The 19480-nt window shown below is 54.8% G+C and overlaps 6 protein-coding genes across 6 annotated transcripts; 3 read left to right on the top strand and 3 right to left on the bottom strand.

Moving 5' to 3' along the window:
• Nucleotides 1–30: 30 nt before the first annotated feature.
• N656DRAFT_836806 (uncharacterized protein) lies at nt 31–2557 on the bottom strand (the record flags this gene model as incomplete). The annotated part of the gene is made up of 6 exons (XM_064818801.1): nt 31–1005; nt 1041–1173; nt 1233–1828; nt 1868–2111; nt 2295–2317; nt 2351–2557. The coding sequence occupies 6 exons, from the start codon at nt 2555–2557 to the stop codon at nt 31–33; spliced, it is 2178 nt and encodes a 725-aa protein (XP_064670334.1).
• Nucleotides 2558–3751: 1194 nt separating this feature from the next.
• Nucleotides 3752–4882, top strand: N656DRAFT_836805 (kinase-like protein; the record flags this gene model as incomplete). Its single annotated transcript, XM_064818800.1, has 2 exons — nt 3752–3790; nt 3866–4882. The coding sequence occupies 2 exons, from the start codon at nt 3752–3754 to the stop codon at nt 4673–4675; spliced, it is 849 nt and encodes a 282-aa protein (XP_064670333.1). The 3' UTR covers nt 4676–4882.
• Nucleotides 4883–4957: 75 nt separating this feature from the next.
• Nucleotides 4958–11530, bottom strand: N656DRAFT_789402 (uncharacterized protein; the record flags this gene model as incomplete). The annotated part of the gene is made up of 11 exons (XM_064816785.1): nt 4958–5518; nt 5580–6513; nt 6604–6907; nt 8251–8257; nt 8439–8950; nt 9009–9087; nt 9146–9334; nt 9395–9916; nt 9982–10165; nt 10237–10407; nt 10467–11530. 11 exons carry the CDS (start codon nt 11528–11530, stop codon nt 4958–4960), a joined length of 4527 nt encoding a protein of 1508 aa, XP_064670332.1.
• Nucleotides 11531–13735: 2205 nt separating this feature from the next.
• N656DRAFT_709190 (uncharacterized protein) lies at nt 13736–15373 on the top strand (the record flags this gene model as incomplete). The annotated part of the gene is made up of 4 exons (XM_064811572.1): nt 13736–13941; nt 14004–14127; nt 14184–14334; nt 14400–15373. 4 exons carry the CDS (start codon nt 13736–13738, stop codon nt 15371–15373), a joined length of 1455 nt encoding a protein of 484 aa, XP_064670331.1.
• Nucleotides 15374–15531: 158 nt separating this feature from the next.
• On the top strand, nt 15532–16807 carry N656DRAFT_768335 (XAP5-domain-containing protein; the record flags this gene model as incomplete). The annotated part of the gene is made up of 2 exons (XM_064813615.1): nt 15532–16407; nt 16478–16807. The coding sequence occupies 2 exons, from the start codon at nt 15532–15534 to the stop codon at nt 16805–16807; spliced, it is 1206 nt and encodes a 401-aa protein (XP_064670330.1).
• A 193-nt stretch (nt 16808–17000) lies between these two features.
• Nucleotides 17001–17932, bottom strand: N656DRAFT_829049 (uncharacterized protein; the record flags this gene model as incomplete). The annotated part of the gene is made up of 1 exon (XM_064818567.1): nt 17001–17932. The coding sequence occupies exon 1, from the start codon at nt 17466–17468 to the stop codon at nt 17001–17003; it is 468 nt and encodes a 155-aa protein (XP_064670329.1). The 5' UTR covers nt 17469–17932.
• Nucleotides 17933–19480: the final 1548 nt, after the last annotated feature.

Below are 19480 nucleotides of genomic sequence, written 5' to 3'. Positions count from 1 at the left end.
GCATACAGGCACTGCCTCTTGCCCCTTTTCTTACGCCGCCCTCTGCGTCCCCAGCCATTCCTCATACCTCGCCTTCTGCTTCTCCCACTCCTTGACCAACTTCTTGCGCCTATTCTTAGACAACGCGTTACCCCCAGCATCCACTGTCGGAATACCGCTCTCATCCCACTGCAAGTACTCGCCCGAGGTCTTGAACATCACCAACGGGTCAACCTTGGCGCGCTCGCGCAGCTCCTTTCCCGCCTCTGCCTCCCTGACCTGCTGTTCCAGCTTGGCCCTGGCCTTGGCAGCGCCGGCCGATTCCCGCTCCGCGCGCTCCTCGACCAACGACTTATCAAGGGGTCGGACTAACGCAGGGTGCGGGCTCGCGCGGTCCTCGAGATAAATGCCGAGGTTCCAGAGGTGTACGTCGCGCAGCTGGTCGCACAGGGCGAGGAGGTCTTTGGCCGGCGCTTGCCGCGCCGCGAGTGCCTTGACGGCGGCGCGGGACTGCTGCAGCACATCGTTGTATGGTCGGGAGGATTTGTCTACTGGTGATGACGCCGTGATGGTGGCTCCGTCAGCGAGTTCCGCGATGGCGGTGTGATCGACCGAGCCGGAGCAGGCCAGCGTCCGGACCTTGTCACGCAGCTGTGAGGCGGGGTAGACGTAGGGCTTTGCCGGGGCGGGGATATCGAGGCCTGACCACCCTATACGATCCGGATTGCTGAGATCTCCTTCGGGATCCAGGCCGAAGATGGTGACAATGCGTGTCACCCACCGGGCGAGCGAGATGATGGTCTGGTCGGAAAGCGAGTCTGCCGAGTTCGCCTCGGTAACTAGCTCAGAGAGAATTCTCATGGCGGTAGGGGTGTTGAAGGAATCGCAAAGAGCTGCATCGACATCGGTTTTCGCCTTGTCTAGGGCCATCAACAACTGCTTGTCTGCGACGCCAAGTTCCTGCCCCGTCACCTCAGGGCGAGAATGCTTCCAAATGTCCAAGCTTTTCAGGAAAAAGTTGTTGAGCTTGCCTTCCCAGCCTTCATGAGGTCGTCTGTCACCTCAATCCCATCCTGCCAAGGCATGAGAAGGAAGCAAATCCGGAGTGAACGTGCACTCCACTCGTTCTGGGAGAGAGCAGCCCGAATGGTCGTGTAATTCTTGAGGCTCTTGCTCATCTTCAACCCTCGAATTCTGCAGTGTCATCCATTAGTACCTTTGTACGGCGGCATTCTCATTCGAAACCTCCTTACCTCAGCTGTCCCATGTGGACAAAGTAGTTTGTCCACTGCACCTGGCAGCCCAGAGTCGACCAGTACGCTTCCGACTGTGCAAGTTCGTTGTCATGGTGAGGGAAGCGGAGATCGGCGCCCCCTGAATGGATGTCGATTGTCTTCCCAATCACGTCCGAGGCCATTGCCGAGCACTCGATATGCCACCCTGGCCGCCCACGACCCCACGGACTCGGCCATGCCGGCTCGCCCGGTTTGCTGGCTTTCCACAGCGCAAAATGATTCTCGCTCCGCTTCATCGACTTTCCCTTGGACAGGGAGACTTCGCCATCGGCTTGGAGGGCGCCGTCGTTCTTGTTCCACGGCTCCAGGCGGGCGTAACTGTGCCCGGCCTTCTCGAACGAGTCGATGTCGAAGTAGACGGAGCCGTCAGGGGTAGCGTACCCGAAACCGTTTGCCACGATCTTTTCAGCGAAGCGGATAATCTGAGGGACGTACTCGGTCACACGAGTCAGGTGGTCAAGAGGCAGAACATTGAGCGCCTTCATGTCCTCGAAGAAGCGGCGTTCGAATTTCTGGGTTAACTCCAGGTAGATCTGGTGGTTGTTGGAGTCCATCTTGGCACCATGCAAGCGATCGAGCTATGGGAGCAAGACACCTTCCGTCTTGGCAAACAATTCCGAGTCAGGCAGCGCTGATCGGGCTTGCAGAGCCTCAGCAGCCGAGCGTGCCGTTTCAATGTGTGCTCTCAACAGCAGGTTGGCAACGGCAACAGCCTGGCCCTGCTGTGCCGTCTCAGCGTCCGCGGGAGCTGGAGGCTCGACCTGGTCTTTGTATGCCTTGCCAACTGCTTCGGAAAAGGTCTCTGGACTGGTATCCCGGGGAAGCAACGGAAGATTCCTGAAAATGTAGTGCAGGAATGCCTCTTCGGTCTTGAGGAAGAGCATGAATAAAGCCAAGACTTTTCCAGACTCGCTCGCAGAGTACTTGGCGGCATGTTCCTGCTTGAAGCGCGAGAGCAGGTGCTGCTGGCGGGCCCGGAGAATGATCTTGTCGTCGATGTCGGTTGTGTTCATAACGAACTTGACATGGAAGCCGAAGTAGTCCTTCATGATGCGTCAGATGATGTCGGTCGACACGTAGTTCTTGGCGTGGCCCAGGTGCGCATCTTCGTACACAGTCGGGCCACAGGCGTACCATGTCACCACCTTCCCCGTCGGATCGACTGGGACAAAGTCATCCTTGTTCCTCGTCAAGCTGTTGTAGATCTTCAATCGGGGCAGCTGGGCGTCAGGACGGGCTTGGGGAGGGGTCCATGGCGGCTGCTTGCGAGCGTCTGAAGCCATACTAGGTAGTATTCGGGGATCTCAGCATCCAAAAGCGAATTATCGATGGAAGAATGACAATGTTACTTTTGGCAGGTTAAAACAGACGACTTGACTCAGCAGTGCGATCGAATTGGCGTGGCTGACCTATACTTTAGCTGTTGTGTTTGGCAAGCTGGGGAAAGGGGGATTGACTCACCCGAGGGCCCCCAATTCCAACTTAGAATAGGTATATCGGTGTTGCTAATGAAGAGGGAGAAACGGGAGGAAAGATCAACCGAGAACAAACGACCCGACACTCTGGTTCAGCCTAGTATATTCTCAATATATGATTGGCTAAGAAGGTGTTGCACGAGGTTGGCCAGCGTCCCAGCCGAAGCCACACCGAAGACGGCGATATGTCTAACACGTGGGGGTACGAAGACTCAGTACTGAAACCTTCGAAGACGAAAAGTGATAAAGCGAAGTGGAAGATGGTGTGAAAAGGACGAGAATACTCTGTCGGGACAAGACTCGAGAATGTCAGTTGTGGGCCGCGTCGGGTCTGTACTCAGGCAGTTGTCAACGCGTCGTCTCCTGGGCCCGGGCATTAATGTTGCTTGATGCTTCTTCAAGACCGCCAATGAGTCAGGCCTCATCGCGCCACACACGGCTCGCATCCCCCTGCCACTGCCCGTTTGAGCACAAGACAGCCACCAACGGCCCAACACACAAAGAGGTGGCTTGAGCAGAACTTTTTTGCTCAAAGCTGCACAGTTTGCTCTTTCTTCTCAAAACTTATCTATCTGATACGGCCATCAAGTCTTTCCAATGATGCCACATCCATGGAAAAGTCACATGTAACGAGCTACCAGTGCGATACATGACTTTCATTTCTCCCTGTCTGATCCACCTTCGGTGATGAGAGTTCACTTGCCCTCCTCTGTAGCTTCCCTGCTATGAAGATGCTTTTACAGGGATTCACGATTCATATCCCCTCCTCTGAAGAAGCCTGACGCTTTCCAGATGTCTCATACATGTATCCATCAACTGTTTGAGTTTTAACGCAAAGGTTGCAGGAACGCTCTGACTCGACATCCGTAACACACCGCAACAACAATTGTTTGAGTCTAGAGCTGTCATCTACGGTTTGGCTCCACCTTCCTGGTACAAACGAAGCGGTAAAAGAGGGCTTTCTATTCATCATCATTTCAACCTTCTTTGCATTCCCTCATCATGTGCTCGCCAAAGGTCCACGTCAATGATTCAATCCAGGTCATCAATGACAAATCCTGATTGATTGGTGATCAGCTCCTGCTATCTCGTCAACCTTCGGCCTCCCACGACCAGCCCTCCTGGAGCGATGGTCAAGGAGGCTTCTTCGTCCTCTCTGACGCTCCGTCAACTTTGCCTGAATGCCATCCTCACCCGGCGGATTCGCCCGACCTGCCCCGTGTGTACGCTGCCGGGGACCAGTCAGCAGTCTGGCGTGCTGGCGAAGCCTTCCTCAAAGTGCACGATATCCGGTTTCCCCAGGTGACCAGAGAGCACGTCATCCTAGAATTCCTGCAGAGCAAAAAGCCTCTTGACTTTAACATTCCCGATGTCCTCTATCACGGCGAGTGGAACGACAGATACTACTTGATCATCAGTCGCGTGCCGGGACAACTTCTCTCAGAAGCATGGCCGGCAATGGACGAGGCCCTGCGACGGCATTATGTTTATCGTGTCGCCAAAATCTGCCGGAAGATGGCCGAATGGAAGCGCGAAGGGGTAATTGGTGGAGTCGACGGCGGCCAGGTGAAGGAGCTGTACCTTAGGAAAGGCGAGTCCCTGGATCCCGAGGACCTCCGCGAGAATTGTGCTGGCATGGGCATGGACACTTCTTGCCTGGTATTCTATCACTGCGATCTTGGCCCGACCAATATTCTTGTCGATCCTGACAGCGGGGGGATAGGCATTATTGACTGGGAAATTGCCGGTTATGTGCCGAAAGAGTGGGTAAGAACCAAGTTTCAGTTGTCTTCGGGAATGGACTTTCCCACGGGGGACGACGAAGATGCAAGGAGAGATTGGCGGCGGATGGTTGCGCGTGAGTTGAAGGCAATGGGCTTCCCTGAGGCCATTGACGGCTGGCTGGGGTTTCAGGAGTCAAGTTGACGGATGAACTAGAATATAATAAGATGGAATTACGCTTGTCAGCCGAAGGACGACAGCGACACGCAACTGGCTCTGGTCAAGGATCGTGAGGAATTTTCAGGGCAGATGGCCAAGAGACCGACAGTGAAGTAGCGCGGTTTAAAGATCCTGAACGCCGGCTGTGAAATACCTGCTTGGCATGCATACCAGGAAGCGCGACGAATGCTGCCCAAACGAGAGAATGCCGATACTATCATTGCAAACCGAGACTATGGTTTGGAAACAGTCCACAGCGATCAACACTCAGCTCCCGCTCCCCTCACCATTACCGTTCCCCACCCCACCGACGGCATGATGGAGCTCAACAATCATCTCCTTCAACTTATCCACCTCTTCCCTAAGCCTCCTAACCTCCGCCACAGCCGGGTCTTCATCCAGATTACTCTTCGCGGCATCGACGCGCTTATTCCAACCATCAGCCTCAAAGTCGACACGATCCAAAATCTGCTCCCACTCCTCAACAGTGTCATCATCGTCGTCGCCGCGGGCGCGGTTGGCGCGTATTTCGGCTGCCGTGCGCATCTCAAAGTAGGACGCGACGAGCAGCAGCGGGAAGTAAATGACGCCCATGACAAAGTCGTTGAGGCGCTCGTACGTCTTCTTGTCCATCCACCACTCGAACGGCAGGGCGATGAGGAATATCTCAATCAGGTTGAAAGGCGGGATGTACACGTTCTCGTCGGGCGCGCGGACAAAGGTCATGGCCTTTTGGGCAAACATGGCTAGGTACTCGTCGTTGGCGTTGTCGTAAATGTCCTCGTACGCCGAGTTGTACAGGGCAATGAGGATGTTAAGGAGTATCACCTAGCAAAAGGTGAGTCAGTTTCAACTCTCCCGGACGGGGGAAACGTGGGGCATCACCAACCATGACGACAAACGTGAAAATGTAGTATAGAATCAAACCAAACGGCGGCTGGAACCTTTCAAAGCCGGAGAAATCAGGGGACTGCATCATGGCGTTGGCCATGGACTGAATGATGAAGCGGATGTCATCAATGGTCCGGTCCTCGGCATAATCGAGGCCTACAAAGGCCTGCAGGAAGCCCGCAATGAGGACTCCTAGGAGAGCAAAAAAGATGATGGACTCCTTCATCATGACCTTGAGCACCACCATCATGGCGCCAAAGAAGCGGAAGCTGTCCAGGTACAACAACAGCCTGGTCCAAAACAAAGGGGCGCAAACGGCCAGAAAGTTGTAGCTCAACTTGCTGTAGTGGTTCCGGCGCCCGTCGGGATCGTCCGAGCTATGGCCCAGGGCGATGAAGCGTAGAATAAGGCTGGTGGTCAGGAGGCCGTACAGGACCGAGTTCAAGGCGTGCCAGAAGCCCAGAATGTGGTAGCCCGCCTTCCAGAACTTGGCCAACTCATCGCAAATAAAACCAAAGGTGAAGACATAGAGGAGACCCTCGACAAAGTCGATGCCCGCGTCGACATTGACCGTGTTCATGGCGCCCGTGTACAGGGCAAGGTAGATAAATGAGATGAGCATCTGCGCGGCGTTCTGGTACATGGGCGCCCGCATGCGGTCCGGGTCGAGGTGGGCAATGTACGACTGGTTGTCCTTGTCCTTGTAATCGACAAAGGTGGCCGGATCGTCCTCGTCCTGAACCAGCCACCCGCGCCAGATGTAGTTGATGCACTTTTGGTAGCCAGACGAACCAATGACGCGCAAGGCGTGCAGGTCGACCGCCTTTTCAATGACATTGACGGGCTTCGTTGGCTGTCCGTTGACCAGGATCGAGTAGCGCTTCAGCAGGACCGAGTGCATGAGATGGTCATGGTCTTGCTCCGACTCAATGCTGTTTTTGGTGTTAGCAGATTGGCACTAAGAGCAAGACTGATTGGGGATCCTCTCGTTTACTTGCATTTGTTTGGCGATGACCTCGCACGCCGTGGCGCGGAGTTGGTGGAGGTCGGCATCCCACAGCTCCATCAGGGCCTGGTGTTTCCACCAGCGCTTGTTGATGAGCAGGCAGAACACGACGCAGGCGCCATGGTCACTGCCGCCGGCTTCCTTGGCCGCCTTGATCACCTTGGGCGTGATGACCTTGCTGTGCGGGTGTGTGATTTGCTCCGGATGCAGCTCGCATGGCACACACTGCTCGATCAGATGCCGGATACGAAGCGCTACTTGGGTGACTTCTTCTGCCGGGATTGCGGACTCGATGCCGTCACTGTTGTATGTTGGAAGGACTGTTGCAAAATTCTACAGTCAGTTTTCTCGAGACAAAATGGCCAGGCAGTCGGGCAACGGCAAGGGGCACTTACGGCTTCGAGACTCCTCCCACCAGTGCTCATGGGGATGGCGGTCCCAGCCAAGAAACCGGCTCCAATTAAGCCTCCTCATCCTTTCAGTGCTCGTCGACGGCTTAATCTATCCACTGCAGCCCCTTTGGTTGCGCTATCTGGGTTATCGACTCGAGAAGCTCCAAGGACCAAGGCGGGCGCCAACCGGTGGATGTGAGGGACAGAGAACCTCCAGCTCGCGGGGCTTTGCGAGAAGATCGAAATCGGAGCTGTGTCCGAACGGCAACCGAGCACAGCAACGGGGCAATGCGGGCAAAGAGAGAGCACGAGGATGGGGACGGGGTCCGAGGGAGAGCAAAGGGATAAGAGCAAAGTAACAGCTCCCTGCGTCAATGGGCTCTGGCGTCGAAGCTGCGCGCCAACTCTCCATTTCCATCCCATGAGGAGAAGCTGGAGAGTTTCAGATGACGTAAATTTTAGCGGGGCACTTGCCAGTGATGTCAATTATCGAGTGCCGGATCCCCCTGTGTGGCTAAAAATATGGATCGACCCGCTTTTCTTCCAGTGGACAAAGACGCTAGCCGTGGTTCTGGGACTGGGACAAGCACTTCTGTTCGGAAAACAGGACTTTACACCGACAGGAAGAAACCTGATCATACCCATGCCTATAAAGTCGCCGTTAGGAAACAATACCTTTGGATAGTAGCCTGCACTGGCATCCAGCTCAAGTGCTCAAGTTACCCTACTTGACGGGCACCTGAGGGTGCTGGGACTGACACTGACACTGACACCCCTGCAGATCAGGACTGGTCCAGTTTGGCGCCATGGATTACAGAGACAACCACGGCCCGTTCCGAGGCCGCCTTCGCCTCGGGTGCCACAGACTTGGAACGCACGCATGCCCACACCCACCGTCATCCAAACGAACCACTTTACAGAGGATGGATTGATAAACAACAACTTGGAAAATACAATCGCTTGCTACATCCACACCCTTCTCTCCCGTTGATTGTCCTCCCTGGCCTCAGATTGTGCCCGAGTGGATCTTCAACCACCACACAACTGTCTCATACATCCGACCCGGACCCCGCTGGAAGTAAAGTCAAAGCCCCAAGAAAAAAGGACAATTGGCAATAGACAGTAGGAAAGAGGCAAGGGATGAGACTCTGACGATTCTGATTGGCTAAAAGGATATCAACTTGACTGTTGGGGGAGAACTGCAGCACACCGTCTCGCTAAACGCTGGTAGGAAAAAATGAAGGAAATAATAAAAGGAAAAAACTACCCACGAAAACGCTGCCAGACTGAAGCCAAGCCAAGCCCAGGTTCCCTAAAAGTAACTCCTCATGGCATCCTGATAACCCGTGCCACCCTTGAGGTCTCTCTCAAAGCTGATCTGGACTTCAAGGACCTGCCGGATGTGGCTCATTGCGAGCGGTTCGCCTTTGTTCACCGCCAGGGCCTGCGCGGTGCGGACCGTGTTCTTGATCTGTCGCCCGTTGAGCTCGTGCCGAGCCAGCAGGTTGTAGTCCTCCTCGGTGAAGGGCATCAGGTTGACCTTCTCCAGAACCCGCACGCGCTCGATAAAGATCTTGAAGATAGCCTTCTTGGCACGGTGGTCCAGGTTGTCGTACCGCAGCGCAATGTGGATGCGCGATTGGAAGGCGTCGTCAAACGTCTCGACTCGGTTTGTGGTCAAGAACAGGATGCCCTGGAAATACTCGAGCTGACGTAGGAAGATGCTGACGAGAGCGTTTCGGTGAATGTCGTGCATGTTCCGCTTCTCCAAGAAGACATCGGCTTCGTCCAGGAGGAGGATTGCGCCCCAGGCATGGCAGATATCAAGGATCTTCTGGAGTTCGCTCTCCAAGAAGCGCGAGTCCGTGCCAAGCTCGCCAGCCGATACCATGTAGAGCGGACACTTGAGGAGTTCCGAAATGCCTTCCGCCGTCAGTGTTTTGCCGGTTCCGGGAGGACCGTGAAGGACAGCTGCGATCCATGTTAGCAGGGGTGGGTTTCTACAGCACTGTGTTGACTCTCGACATACCGACTAGACCCTTGCCCTTGCCTTGAATGACATCGTCGATGCTTTCGGCCGCATGATACTTGTGGGACTCGACCAGTGCCTGGATCCAGTAAGCGCCTGATCAAACGACGAGCCGAAACAAAAAGGGGCTGACACACCTTGACTATATCCTTCGTCTTGGGTTCGAGCACAAGGGACTCGTAAGCAGTTTCGTTCCACTGAATTTCCTTGACACCAGAAACGGTGAACTCTAACCAAAGCTTCTCTGCAAACGCAAACCCAAGCACTACTGGGGATGCAATCAAGTACTCCTCGTCGGTGAACTCGGGTGGCTTCTTGTTGTCTTCCTCGGTGGCTGTTGTCTCTTCGCCGTCATTTTGCGCGGCCTCCTCGTCCTTAGCGGGTACTTGGTCGAGCTTCTCCTTCCCTTCTTCCTCGTCGTCGAACTTGGCCATGCGGTAATATTGTATATTACCCTTTCGATCCTTTGTAACCTTGGTCACATACTTGATCTTCTCATCGCCGTCGACCCTCGCATCGGAATCGCAGCCGCATCCGGATTCGTCGTCAGAATCCTCGTCGTCAGAGATGATATCATGGTCCTTGGGCCTAACGAGCGAGATGGGGTAATTGGGGTTGATGCGGCGGTGAATGCTGGGATCCACCATGATGCGTCCGTTGATATTGACCTTGATGATAGCCCGCTTCTTCTTGTAGTAGGCCATTCCCTGGTGGCTTTTGTAGTGCACCCCGCTCAGGGCCACGAATTTCTTGCCACGCTCAATCAAATCACGGCGCAGCTGGCTCTCGTTCTTGTGGTACTTGAGAGGGTAGCACCCGAGGCTCGTGATTTTACGCGCCCCACGGAAGTCGCCAACCTCCTCAGACATGCTTCCAAACCCGAACTGCTTTCCATCGTACTCGAAGTACTGAGTAGCAGAAGACGAAAGATTAGCACATGGGCCGAGAGCATCACAAGAACCGAACGACATACCTTGCCCTCAATGTGGTAGTATTCACCCTTCATGATACTATAATGTTTCTCTGCCATCTCGACCTTGAACACGCGCGGTTCGTCGTGTGAACCGTATGTGGTTGTGTAGGCCAGGGTATTGGGTTTCCACAAGGCCCAGAGGAGGTCAAATGTGATGAGGCCATTCTCCAGCATGGGGTAAAGACTGCGGACAGTATTAGCAGCGAGAACAGCGCAAAACAGCCCGAAACGGAGGCGGGGAAACCCGTCGCATACCTGTTCTTGGTGTCTGCGTAGTCTTTATCGATGTACTTGAGGAGCACTTTCAGATGCTGGCGCTTGGTCTCGATGCGCTTCTGTTCCTTCTTCCGATCGTGCTTGTCCCCCTTGACGGCTTTTCCCTTCTTCTTCAGCTCCTTCATGTGTTTACGGAGGTCCTCGAGGTACCTATGACTGTGAGCCGATGGCGGTCACGGCAGGAAGGGACTAATTGAGAAAATACTTACAGAAAGAGCATGTTTGGGTCGAGCTTCGGCGTCTCCTCAACCAAGCTGACGCCCTTAATGTTCCCCATCACGTCCTGCAGGCACTCGCGAAGGAGCTTGCTCTTAATGTCGACAATGGTCGCCTTATACTTACCCTCCCAATCGAAGGTGCGGCGGACGTGGAATATGAACTCATCGTACTGAGCGTCAACGGTGCCCTCAGTAGTGTCCTGGAGCTTGTAGTTGTGGATCGTGTTGTCCCAAACTTGATCGACACGTTTATAATCTAGCTTGGTGGCCTTTTGCCGTTTGCGCTTGTCTCTCTGCTGCTTTCCATCAAGTAGAAGATTGGGATCGAGGCCACCAAGGCCGAGGCCCCGTCCAGAGGAGTGGTGCCCTCCACGGCGGGCACGTGGCGGGTTGTTACGCAGACCAGTGTCATAGATGGGTGGAGGGATGCTGTTGAGGCCTTGATTGTATTGGTGACCGCCGGGTGGATATTGATATGAGCCGCCCCCTTGGTGCTGCTGCTGCTGCTGCTGCTGCTGTAGGAGAAGGAGCTGGAGTTGTTTCGCCAGGCCTGACTGACTCTGGCCGTCGTCCTCATCGGAGCTATCAATGTCCCCGCTTGCAGATGAATCTGAATCGGACCCTGATGTGGAAGACTCCTGCGCCCTAACAGCCTTCTTCTGCTTTCTTGCGCGCACCTTCTTCTTGGTCTTCTGCTCGTCTTGCCGCCTCTTCGTCACGCGCTTCTTCTTGGCGCTTTCCGACTCGGACTGACTGTCGTCTGACTCAGAATCGGACGATGTAGCGTCTCCGCTGTCGCTGCTGGCAGAATCGGAGGCTGCGTCGTCAAGAGATGTCTTCTTTTTCGGCTTTTTCTGCTTGCTCGTGGCGTGTTTCTTGGAGCACTTGTCCTTCGCCGGCTTCTTGTTCCCGTCGGTCCTATCGCCGGCCTTTGGTTCTCCATCGGGAGACTTGGTGCCATTCTCGACAGCAGGGGCCTTGGGTTCCTCGCTCTTAGCAGGCACCGGGGGGTTCCCCTCCCGAACGTCAGCCGAGGTCTTCTCTTCAGAGTCCATACTGTATTCTTTGAAGCGATGACTGGAAAGTCACTAAAGACAAGCTCGTGCCGGCTTCTCCCGGGTTACTATGGGCGGCTCGCCGAGTTCGGCCGCCAAAAAATGTGCGAACTGCGAGATGCGAGATGCGCAAAAAGCAAGCAGCGCCCGAAGGAGACAAGAAGGGCTGAGCCCTGGGCAGGTTTAAAGCGCCGTGTAACAAACGTGCGCGACGTGGACGGTAGTGGACGGCAGGAGAACTGCAGAACCAGCTAGGACCGGGGAAACGTCCGCTGAGGGACAACAAATGCTCGGCGAACTGCTGCGGGATTGTATGTGGTCAGTCGGCACGCTATGTATGTACGCAAACAAACTGGCAGCCAACAGGGACCGGCAGTGCGCTGCAGTTGAGGAATTGGGCCAATGGAGCGCAAGAGATGGATGCATCACAAGGGAGGAAACGGAGCGCAGAACGTGGCATAATGGGGGTCGGCAAAGGGCGATAGAGAGACAAGAGGGGATTGCGAAGGTGGAATACACATTACCTACCCGCTTCTGATGACTTGGGTGGTGTGTCCGAAGCGCGGAACTGAGTTGCTGCAGTGCTCGCTAGTCGACGCCGTCTAACTGGGTAGCGCGAGCAAGTGCGATGCAGAGTGAGGTGTTCGCAGGGCACAGGTTCTGCAAGAGTCGGTGTGAGAGCTGAGAGAGGGAAGCGAAGGGTGCGCGAGACCGAAGAAGTATGGTCCTTTCGCGGGTGCCAAGATTCGAAGCCGACTGGGGTGTGTGCTTGAAAGTCGGATGGTTTCGGTGCCGAGCTCCCTTCCCAGGGTGCTTTTTTATGATATGAACCACCGTCTACGGATACCAGGTAGCTATCCCGTTCAGCTGTGGTACGTGGTTCTGCGAAGTTTTGGCCAGGTTGATTGGCGTTGGCCACTGCCCTCTTGCTCGTTGATCGCTCTGCTGCGCTTGCCCGTCGGAAATCGCCCAGGCGGCAGAAACAAATAAGTTATGGAAGGTTTGAGGGGCGGGCTTTTGGGATGAAACCTAAGAATATCTCGTACACCTATGGGATGGGATGAAAGATGGCGATTGCTCGGTTTAAGTATGTACACGTCCGTCCAAACTTGCGTTTACCTAGAATGCAAGGCACGCCCGTTACATGGCGCGGGCCTGCTCAATCACCGCCTGCAAAGGGCTGCAGGATGACAAGCGCGCTGTCGCCTTCTGACAGCCTTGTTCTCAGCGATTGGATGACAGTTTGCGCTTGAGTGGAGGTGACAGGCATCGTGCCGTCGCCTGAACTGGATCCTATGTTAGGTTGGCCGTGCGTTTTGTATGCCCTCCCGTCATCGGGACAGGATGGTTGATAGGCGTCAGTGGCAGGGCCGCAGGATGCCTGCCTGGAAGGGAATCTGGACTCTACCGCTGTGGGAACACGGGGTTAGGAATGGGGAAACGGGGCAGTGGGGCACAGCTGGGCGTGCGCCACGGCTAGGGATTCCAGCGACAGGGATGGATGCTAAGGCCCCACAGCGGGCCAGCTTGGCATGCTGTCCCCGACGTCCTCAACGCCTTGCAACAGGAACACCAACAACTCTGACCCCAACAAGTTTGATCCAACCACCGTGATGAATCCAAAGAGCGTTCAGCGTGACTGGATTTCTAACAACTAAGCCAAGGCAGCAAAGGAGCTGCATGCTTCTCGCCATCAGGCAACCACGAGGCTGAGTCGTCTGAAAAATCCAATCAATTTACAGAGCTTTACCTTATCTAGCCGGCAATTCCGTTACAGGGCTGGAAACCCAGATTGACTTAGCTAATGTTAACAACCTCCATCGCAAAAATATTGAACCTGGGGTGGAGGTTGGCGCCGTGGCCATGAGCCAGATTGGCGGATCCGCTGGGCAAGTAGGCATGGACCGCTTTGTCGCCGGATGAGTCTTGGACGATTCCGTCAGTCGGTTTGTCATATGAGTGCATAGTGCGTTGGGTTGTCGTAACTGTCGATTTGTATCCTAGTTATTGAGAACCTGGAAGTTGTGTTCTTGTGGTGGGAAGTTGCGATTAGGGTGGCCCCACACGTGACTCGGGCAACACATCCCTAAAACCAGTGCGTCTTCGAAATCGATGTGTTCCACATCAAAAGGTCCCATGTCTAATGCCCACCCAAATCCCCGATAGGGCGCGATCCGAATTCCGACATGAGCAAGCGAAATTGCCATGACAGCAAAAAAGAGGAAAGCGCCGGGTGATACGAGCAGCGGAGCCGATCACCAATCCCCTCGGCCGATCCCGAACCTCGGCCCGTCCCGCTACCCTCACCATGCCCCGGCCGATGCGTTTTCCGATGGCTACTTCCGACGTCTTTACAGCTCCGAGCTGGACTTTAGGCAACTCGCAAAGCAAAATGTAGACTTTGCTGCTGTGTATGTAAGCTACCTTTTCTCTGACTAGTTCTCCGCCCTCGCTGACAGTGATGGCGCTCAAGCCTGGGTGAAAATGGACAGCTGGACTTCAGCGACCCGGCAGCGACTATGCAGCTCACAAAGACGCTGTTGAAGGTTGACTTTGGCCTGAAGCTAGAGCTTCCAGACGACAGGTTGTGTCCTCCGGTCTGGCCCCCGTTGCTCCAAATCCAGGTACAGGCGATGGCTGACCCTCAAACCAGGTTCCAAACCGCCACAACTATATACTGTGGTTGAAAGATTTGCTGGACACGAGTTCGTACGACCAGCCTGGTGGTAAACTGCTCGGGCTTGACGTTGGCACAGGCGCAAGCTGTATCTACCCTCTCCTGGGGACCACCCAGCGACCCTGGTGTTTCATTGCAACAGGTCAGCCGAAGCTCTTAACCTGGCCGAACTATGATGTTAACATGCCCCAGATATTGACGCCAAAAGCTTAAGCTATGCCAGGAAAAACATTGAGCTCAACGGTCTAAAAGGCCGGATCCGGCTTGTCGAGCGGAAAGCTGAAGACACATTGGTGCCGCTTGATGAGCAGGGTATTCAGTCCATCGACTTTGTCATGATGAACCCGCCGTTTTATAGCTCGGAAGATGACATGCTAGCATCAGCAAGGAAGAAGGCGCGGCCCCCGCTCTCGGCATGCACCGGCGCTCCAGTGGAGATGGTCTGCGACGGCGGTGAGGTTTCCCATGTCGGCCGGCTGCTGCGCGAGTCGCTGGTGCTGCGGGATCGGATTCGTTGGTACACCTCGATGCTCGGCAAACTCACCAGCGTTGAAGTCCTTATCGATCAACTACGCCAGAACGGTATCGACAACTACGCCGTTACCGAGTTCATCCAGGGTAACAAGACACGACGGTGGGCATTGGGCTGGAGTTTCGGGGCGATGCGGCCGGCAGAGCATGTCGCGCGCGGTGTAGGTGCGAGAATTCCGAAGAAGATGCTGCCTCCTCCTCTAGAGACGGAGTTGTTAGTGCTATCCGCTGGGGAGGAGCTTGGACCTGTGATCTCTAAACTCAAGGAGATCATTGGGTCACTGGAGCTGATGTCTTGGGTTTGGGAGGACGAGGAATCAAGAGGCATTGGAAGAACCCGAGAGAACGTCTGGAGCCGCGCTTGGAGAAGGAAGAAACTTCGGGAGCAATCGGGCGATGGCAATCGCGAAGACCCAAGTCCAGCAAGCGGTACTTCGGAGGAATGTCGACTGGGCTTCGCCGTTGCGGTCACTGTTGAAAAGGCGAAGACGTCCGTCAGGTTACACTGGCGTGAAGGCCACGAACCCCAGATTTTCGAGAGCTTCGTGGGTTTCTTGCAAGGCAAACTTAAAGACTTGTGCAGGACAATTGAGTGGAGTAAGGTAGGTATCAGTGGGCCCGTCTCTGTTGTGTAATTACCAAAGTAGTGACGGCTGTAATATTACACCGCGGAACCCCATCGCAGAACCGCCCATGGCCTCCAAATAAAGTTGCACACTCAGCCACGGATGGACCGAACTGCGCACCACGCCTCTCTTTCCCAAACACACCATCAATATCTGGGCCCGTCAGAATGTCGGACCAGCAGCAACCAGGGTCCGGGTCAGAGTCGAGATTTACACCGCAAAACAAGACCACACACGAACGGCTGTCAACGAACACCGTCGGGCTCGTTGCCCTATCCGACTTTCGCAAGCGACGCGCCGAGGTACTTGAGCAACAGGAGCGCGAGGCACGAGAATCGGCGCTTGCTCGTACAAATGCATCAACACCAGATCGCTCACTGACCGCGACACCAAACAACGCCGCCAGCAGCGACCACAGCGAGGGGGAGCGGGCAAAGCGGAAAAAGAAGCGCATCACCAAGGCTCTGGTCTCGTTTGGGGACGACGAGGATGGCGGCGACGGCGAGAGCGAGCAGTTCACGGGGAAGAAGAAGGGTAAGGTGAAGGGTGCAAGGAGGGATGAAACGGGCGGCGGAGGCGACATTGAAGAGGTGGCAGCGGCTGAAGGCAATGGCTCAGCCGACGATAAGGAGAAAGGCAACGACAACGACAATGGCAAGGATAGTGAAAAGGACCAAAAACGGCCAGCCAAGGTGGCAGTCAACTCGTCAGTCGGCGTTGTACCGCGGGCGCTGACCAAAGCCGCGTTACGACGGGAGGCGGCCGAGCGGGAGGCGCTGCGCAAGGAGTTCCTGCTGCTGCAGGCGGCGGTCAAGGCGACCGAGATTGCCATCCCATTCGTCTTTTACGACGGCACCAACACGCCGGGCGGCGTGGTGCGGGTGAAGAAGGGCGATTTTGTCTGGCTGTTTCTGGACAAGAGCCGCAAAGTCGGCGCGCAGTTGGGCGTTGGTGCAGACAAGAGCTCCAATGCCAGGAGAGATTGGGCGCGGGTCGGGGTTGATGATTTGATGCTTGTCCGGGGGAGCATCATTATACCACATGTGGGTTTTCCTTTGGACAACTACCTGACGTATCAATTCAGGAGAATAGCTAACGAACAATGTTGCGCAGCACTATGAGTTCTACTTCTTCATCATCAACAAGACGGCAGGGCCGGGCGGTAAGCTCCTCTTCGATTACAGCGCCGAAGTCGTTCCCCGGGCCGATCCTTCAGGCTCGGCGGGTATCAGCGGCGCCGCGCCGCCGCCGCAGGTCCATCTCTCGGAACTCGAAGGCGCGTCGGACGATCCAACCTTCACCAAGGTGGTTGACCGGCGATGGTATCAGCGCAACAAGCACATCTACCCGGCCAGCGTCTGGCAAGAATTCGACCCGGAAAAGGACTACCAGAGGGAAATCCCCCGGGACCCCGGCGGCAATGCCTTTTTCTTTTCGAAGTGAAGGTTACCGTTTGACTTGACACATTCGGCGACTTGACTTGACCGAAGGTTGATTGTGGCGGTCCAGCATTACGGTAGGCGTGACCGCGGAGGGTGGTTTTGTCTGAATAAACAGGTCTGCCTTGCAATTTGTGTGTGAGATCTGTTCGGATTAGCGGATCGTATTCGGCAATGTCTTTGCTTACATTTTCTTTTCAACCAGTGAACTGCCAAATTGCCCACGCCAGAGCAGCTAGCATGGGCCAGCCAGGCCAGAACAGCATCAGGAACAAAGCCCTGCCCCCCGGTCCGAAAAGCAGGACGTAGAACTCATACTCGAGCCCCTTGCGGAAACGCCTCGATCGTTTGCAGTCCCACAGTGTCCGGGTGAGATAGCCTGCCAGCGACGTCGCTTGTGCGGCGAGGATTCTTGCGATGACCAAGCTCCTCCAGGCAATGGCCTTACTTGCCAGCAGAGTGGTCGTTGCGATGAGGCTTGCGGCGAAGAAGGTGCGCACGACGAGGTGGAAGGCGGCCGAGCTGACGAGCTGCTGGAACTGCAGCGCGGTGTTGATAAGGGGGTAGAGGGTCGAGATCACCTCGGGCTGGTGGTGGTGGTGGTGGTGGTTATGGCTGCGCAGCGAAATCCCGGGCGCGGTTCTCGGAGTGGTGAGGAGAGCCATGTTGATGTTGATGTTGATGTCGAGCGCTTGCAGTGGGTTCGGAGCATCGGTGGTGGGTGGTCGTGACAAGCTTTTCTCGTTACTTCTGCATTAGGGGCGCAAGGAGAGGAGTAGCTGCCCTCTTTATGTACTGCGGCATCCTTGGACGGATATATATATATGCCGGGGGTGAAGACTTCTTCGAAACGAAGCATCGTGGACCCCTGGCCCCGCCGAGCGAAAAGGGTGGAATGTCTTGGCAGCCGATCGATACCCGACAATTACATGCCGGCCGTTTCCGTATCCACTTTGCGTCGCATCATGGCTGCAGCCCAGCAAAGTCACTGTCATGTCACCAGCTCGGGCAGGGTTGTTATTGTCTAGGCCCTTTTCCGATGCCGTCGCCACCGTCCTTTGGGATTTTCGGCTGTGATGAGGATCATGGTGTTGCGGGCGTCTCTCGAGAACCCCGCGTCGAAAGACTGACCCACGTGGGGGCCTTGATTCGCGATCTCAGTTTGTGCCCTGGTCCCTTGACCATTTGAGAGTATGCTGGTGGTGGGTGACATTGCGGCTAGCCGCCGGTTGGGGAGGGGAAAGACATGCAGGGTCGACACCATGGGGATTAGCGGCTTTCCGATTGTTGACATGCCTGATATCGCTGATATCGACGCGGAGTTCCAGACACTCGATTGAAACCGAAACCAACCTGTAAGCGTTCATCCGACAGAACCGTGTCTGTTTTAGTGCCGGATCCGCACCGGCTCGGGAGGGGTCGGAGGCGGCCGGGATGCCAGCGGACAGACCACTTTCCCAGAACGTGCCCCAGTCCTGCTGCTGATAGGCTGGCCTGTTCGCCTGCCGATGTGACTTGGGATGCGTGCTGAGGGTGACAGGTGCACCACGCATCAAGCTAGCCGTCGCCACCTAGATAATATGGCTTCGGACACTCCGCGTACACGCCTTGGACCTTTGAGAACAGGTTTTGCAAAGTTGTGGCTTCCTCCTAGTGTTTTCGGATTCCAGTGAATTGAGCTTTCTTTTCTCTGAGCATACCTTAACCTGACTGTACTCACTATCTCTTCATCGCCCTGCGCGGATCTTAGACTCCTTACTACTAGTATCTTACCGCGGAGCTGTGCCGAGAGCTACACACTGGTCACACACTACCAGTAGGTCTTCATACCGCTTACATCTGTCTCTAGCATCTTCGGTGTGCCTGAGCGCACGTAGAGGCTTCTCGCGTTGCTCCTTAGGGCTCAGACTCAGAGCACGGTGAGTTATGCTTAGATAGGTACCTACCTAGGCTTAAGATACCTAGGTACTAATACCTGAACTACTTGTTTTGCCGTTCGCAGGTTCGAGTCTGCTCGATTTAGCATCGGCATGATACAGTTTCTCTAAGCTCGCCTTCCCAAATACCGGGCACTGCAGCTATACCTCCTCTCCATATGATCCTTGCGACTATAAGGTCTAGGAAGGATACAACCTAAACCCCTAAAGCGTGAGGTGGCATATCTTCTATTTAGATGATTCGCACATCCATCCAATTGCTTTGGCTTGTATGACTTAGTACGGTCAAGTATCAAGCATCAAGGAATGTCCTGCCCCTACCATTGTGCACCCTATTCCCGCTCGCGTTCCTTTTTTTTAGCTTATACACCTAACAACTAGGGTATACTTTCTGCTAAAGATAGCCACCAGGAATCAGAACAGGGGACTGAGCCCAACGCGCCGCTCTCCGTGAAAGGAGGTCTTTCAGACGCCCTATACGAGTCCAATTCGGAAGGGATGACCGAGGTTGCAGGCTTGGGGTATCATGAACGTCAGTATCATCTTCAATATAATCTCCAGGGCGACATCCAGATACTAGCAGTGCAGCGATCCCTAGCGCCTGTCCTCTCCGTAATCCTATTCAACGGATCCCAGCCCGGTCAGATTACCTAGCTTGTTTTTTTTTTTTTTTTTTTTTTTTTTTTTTTTTTTTTTTTTTTTTTTTTTTTTTTTTTTTTTTTTTTTTTTTTTTTTTTTTT

The sequence above is a fragment of the Canariomyces notabilis genome (assembly GCF_033297395.1).
Source record: "Canariomyces notabilis strain CBS 508.74 unplaced genomic scaffold N656scaffold_10, whole genome shotgun sequence".
In the NCBI taxonomy this organism is placed as follows: Eukaryota; Fungi; Ascomycota; class Sordariomycetes; order Sordariales; family Chaetomiaceae; genus Canariomyces; species Canariomyces notabilis.
The sequence above is the reverse complement of the archived record's forward strand: the minus strand, read 5'-3'. Positions and strand labels throughout refer to the sequence as shown.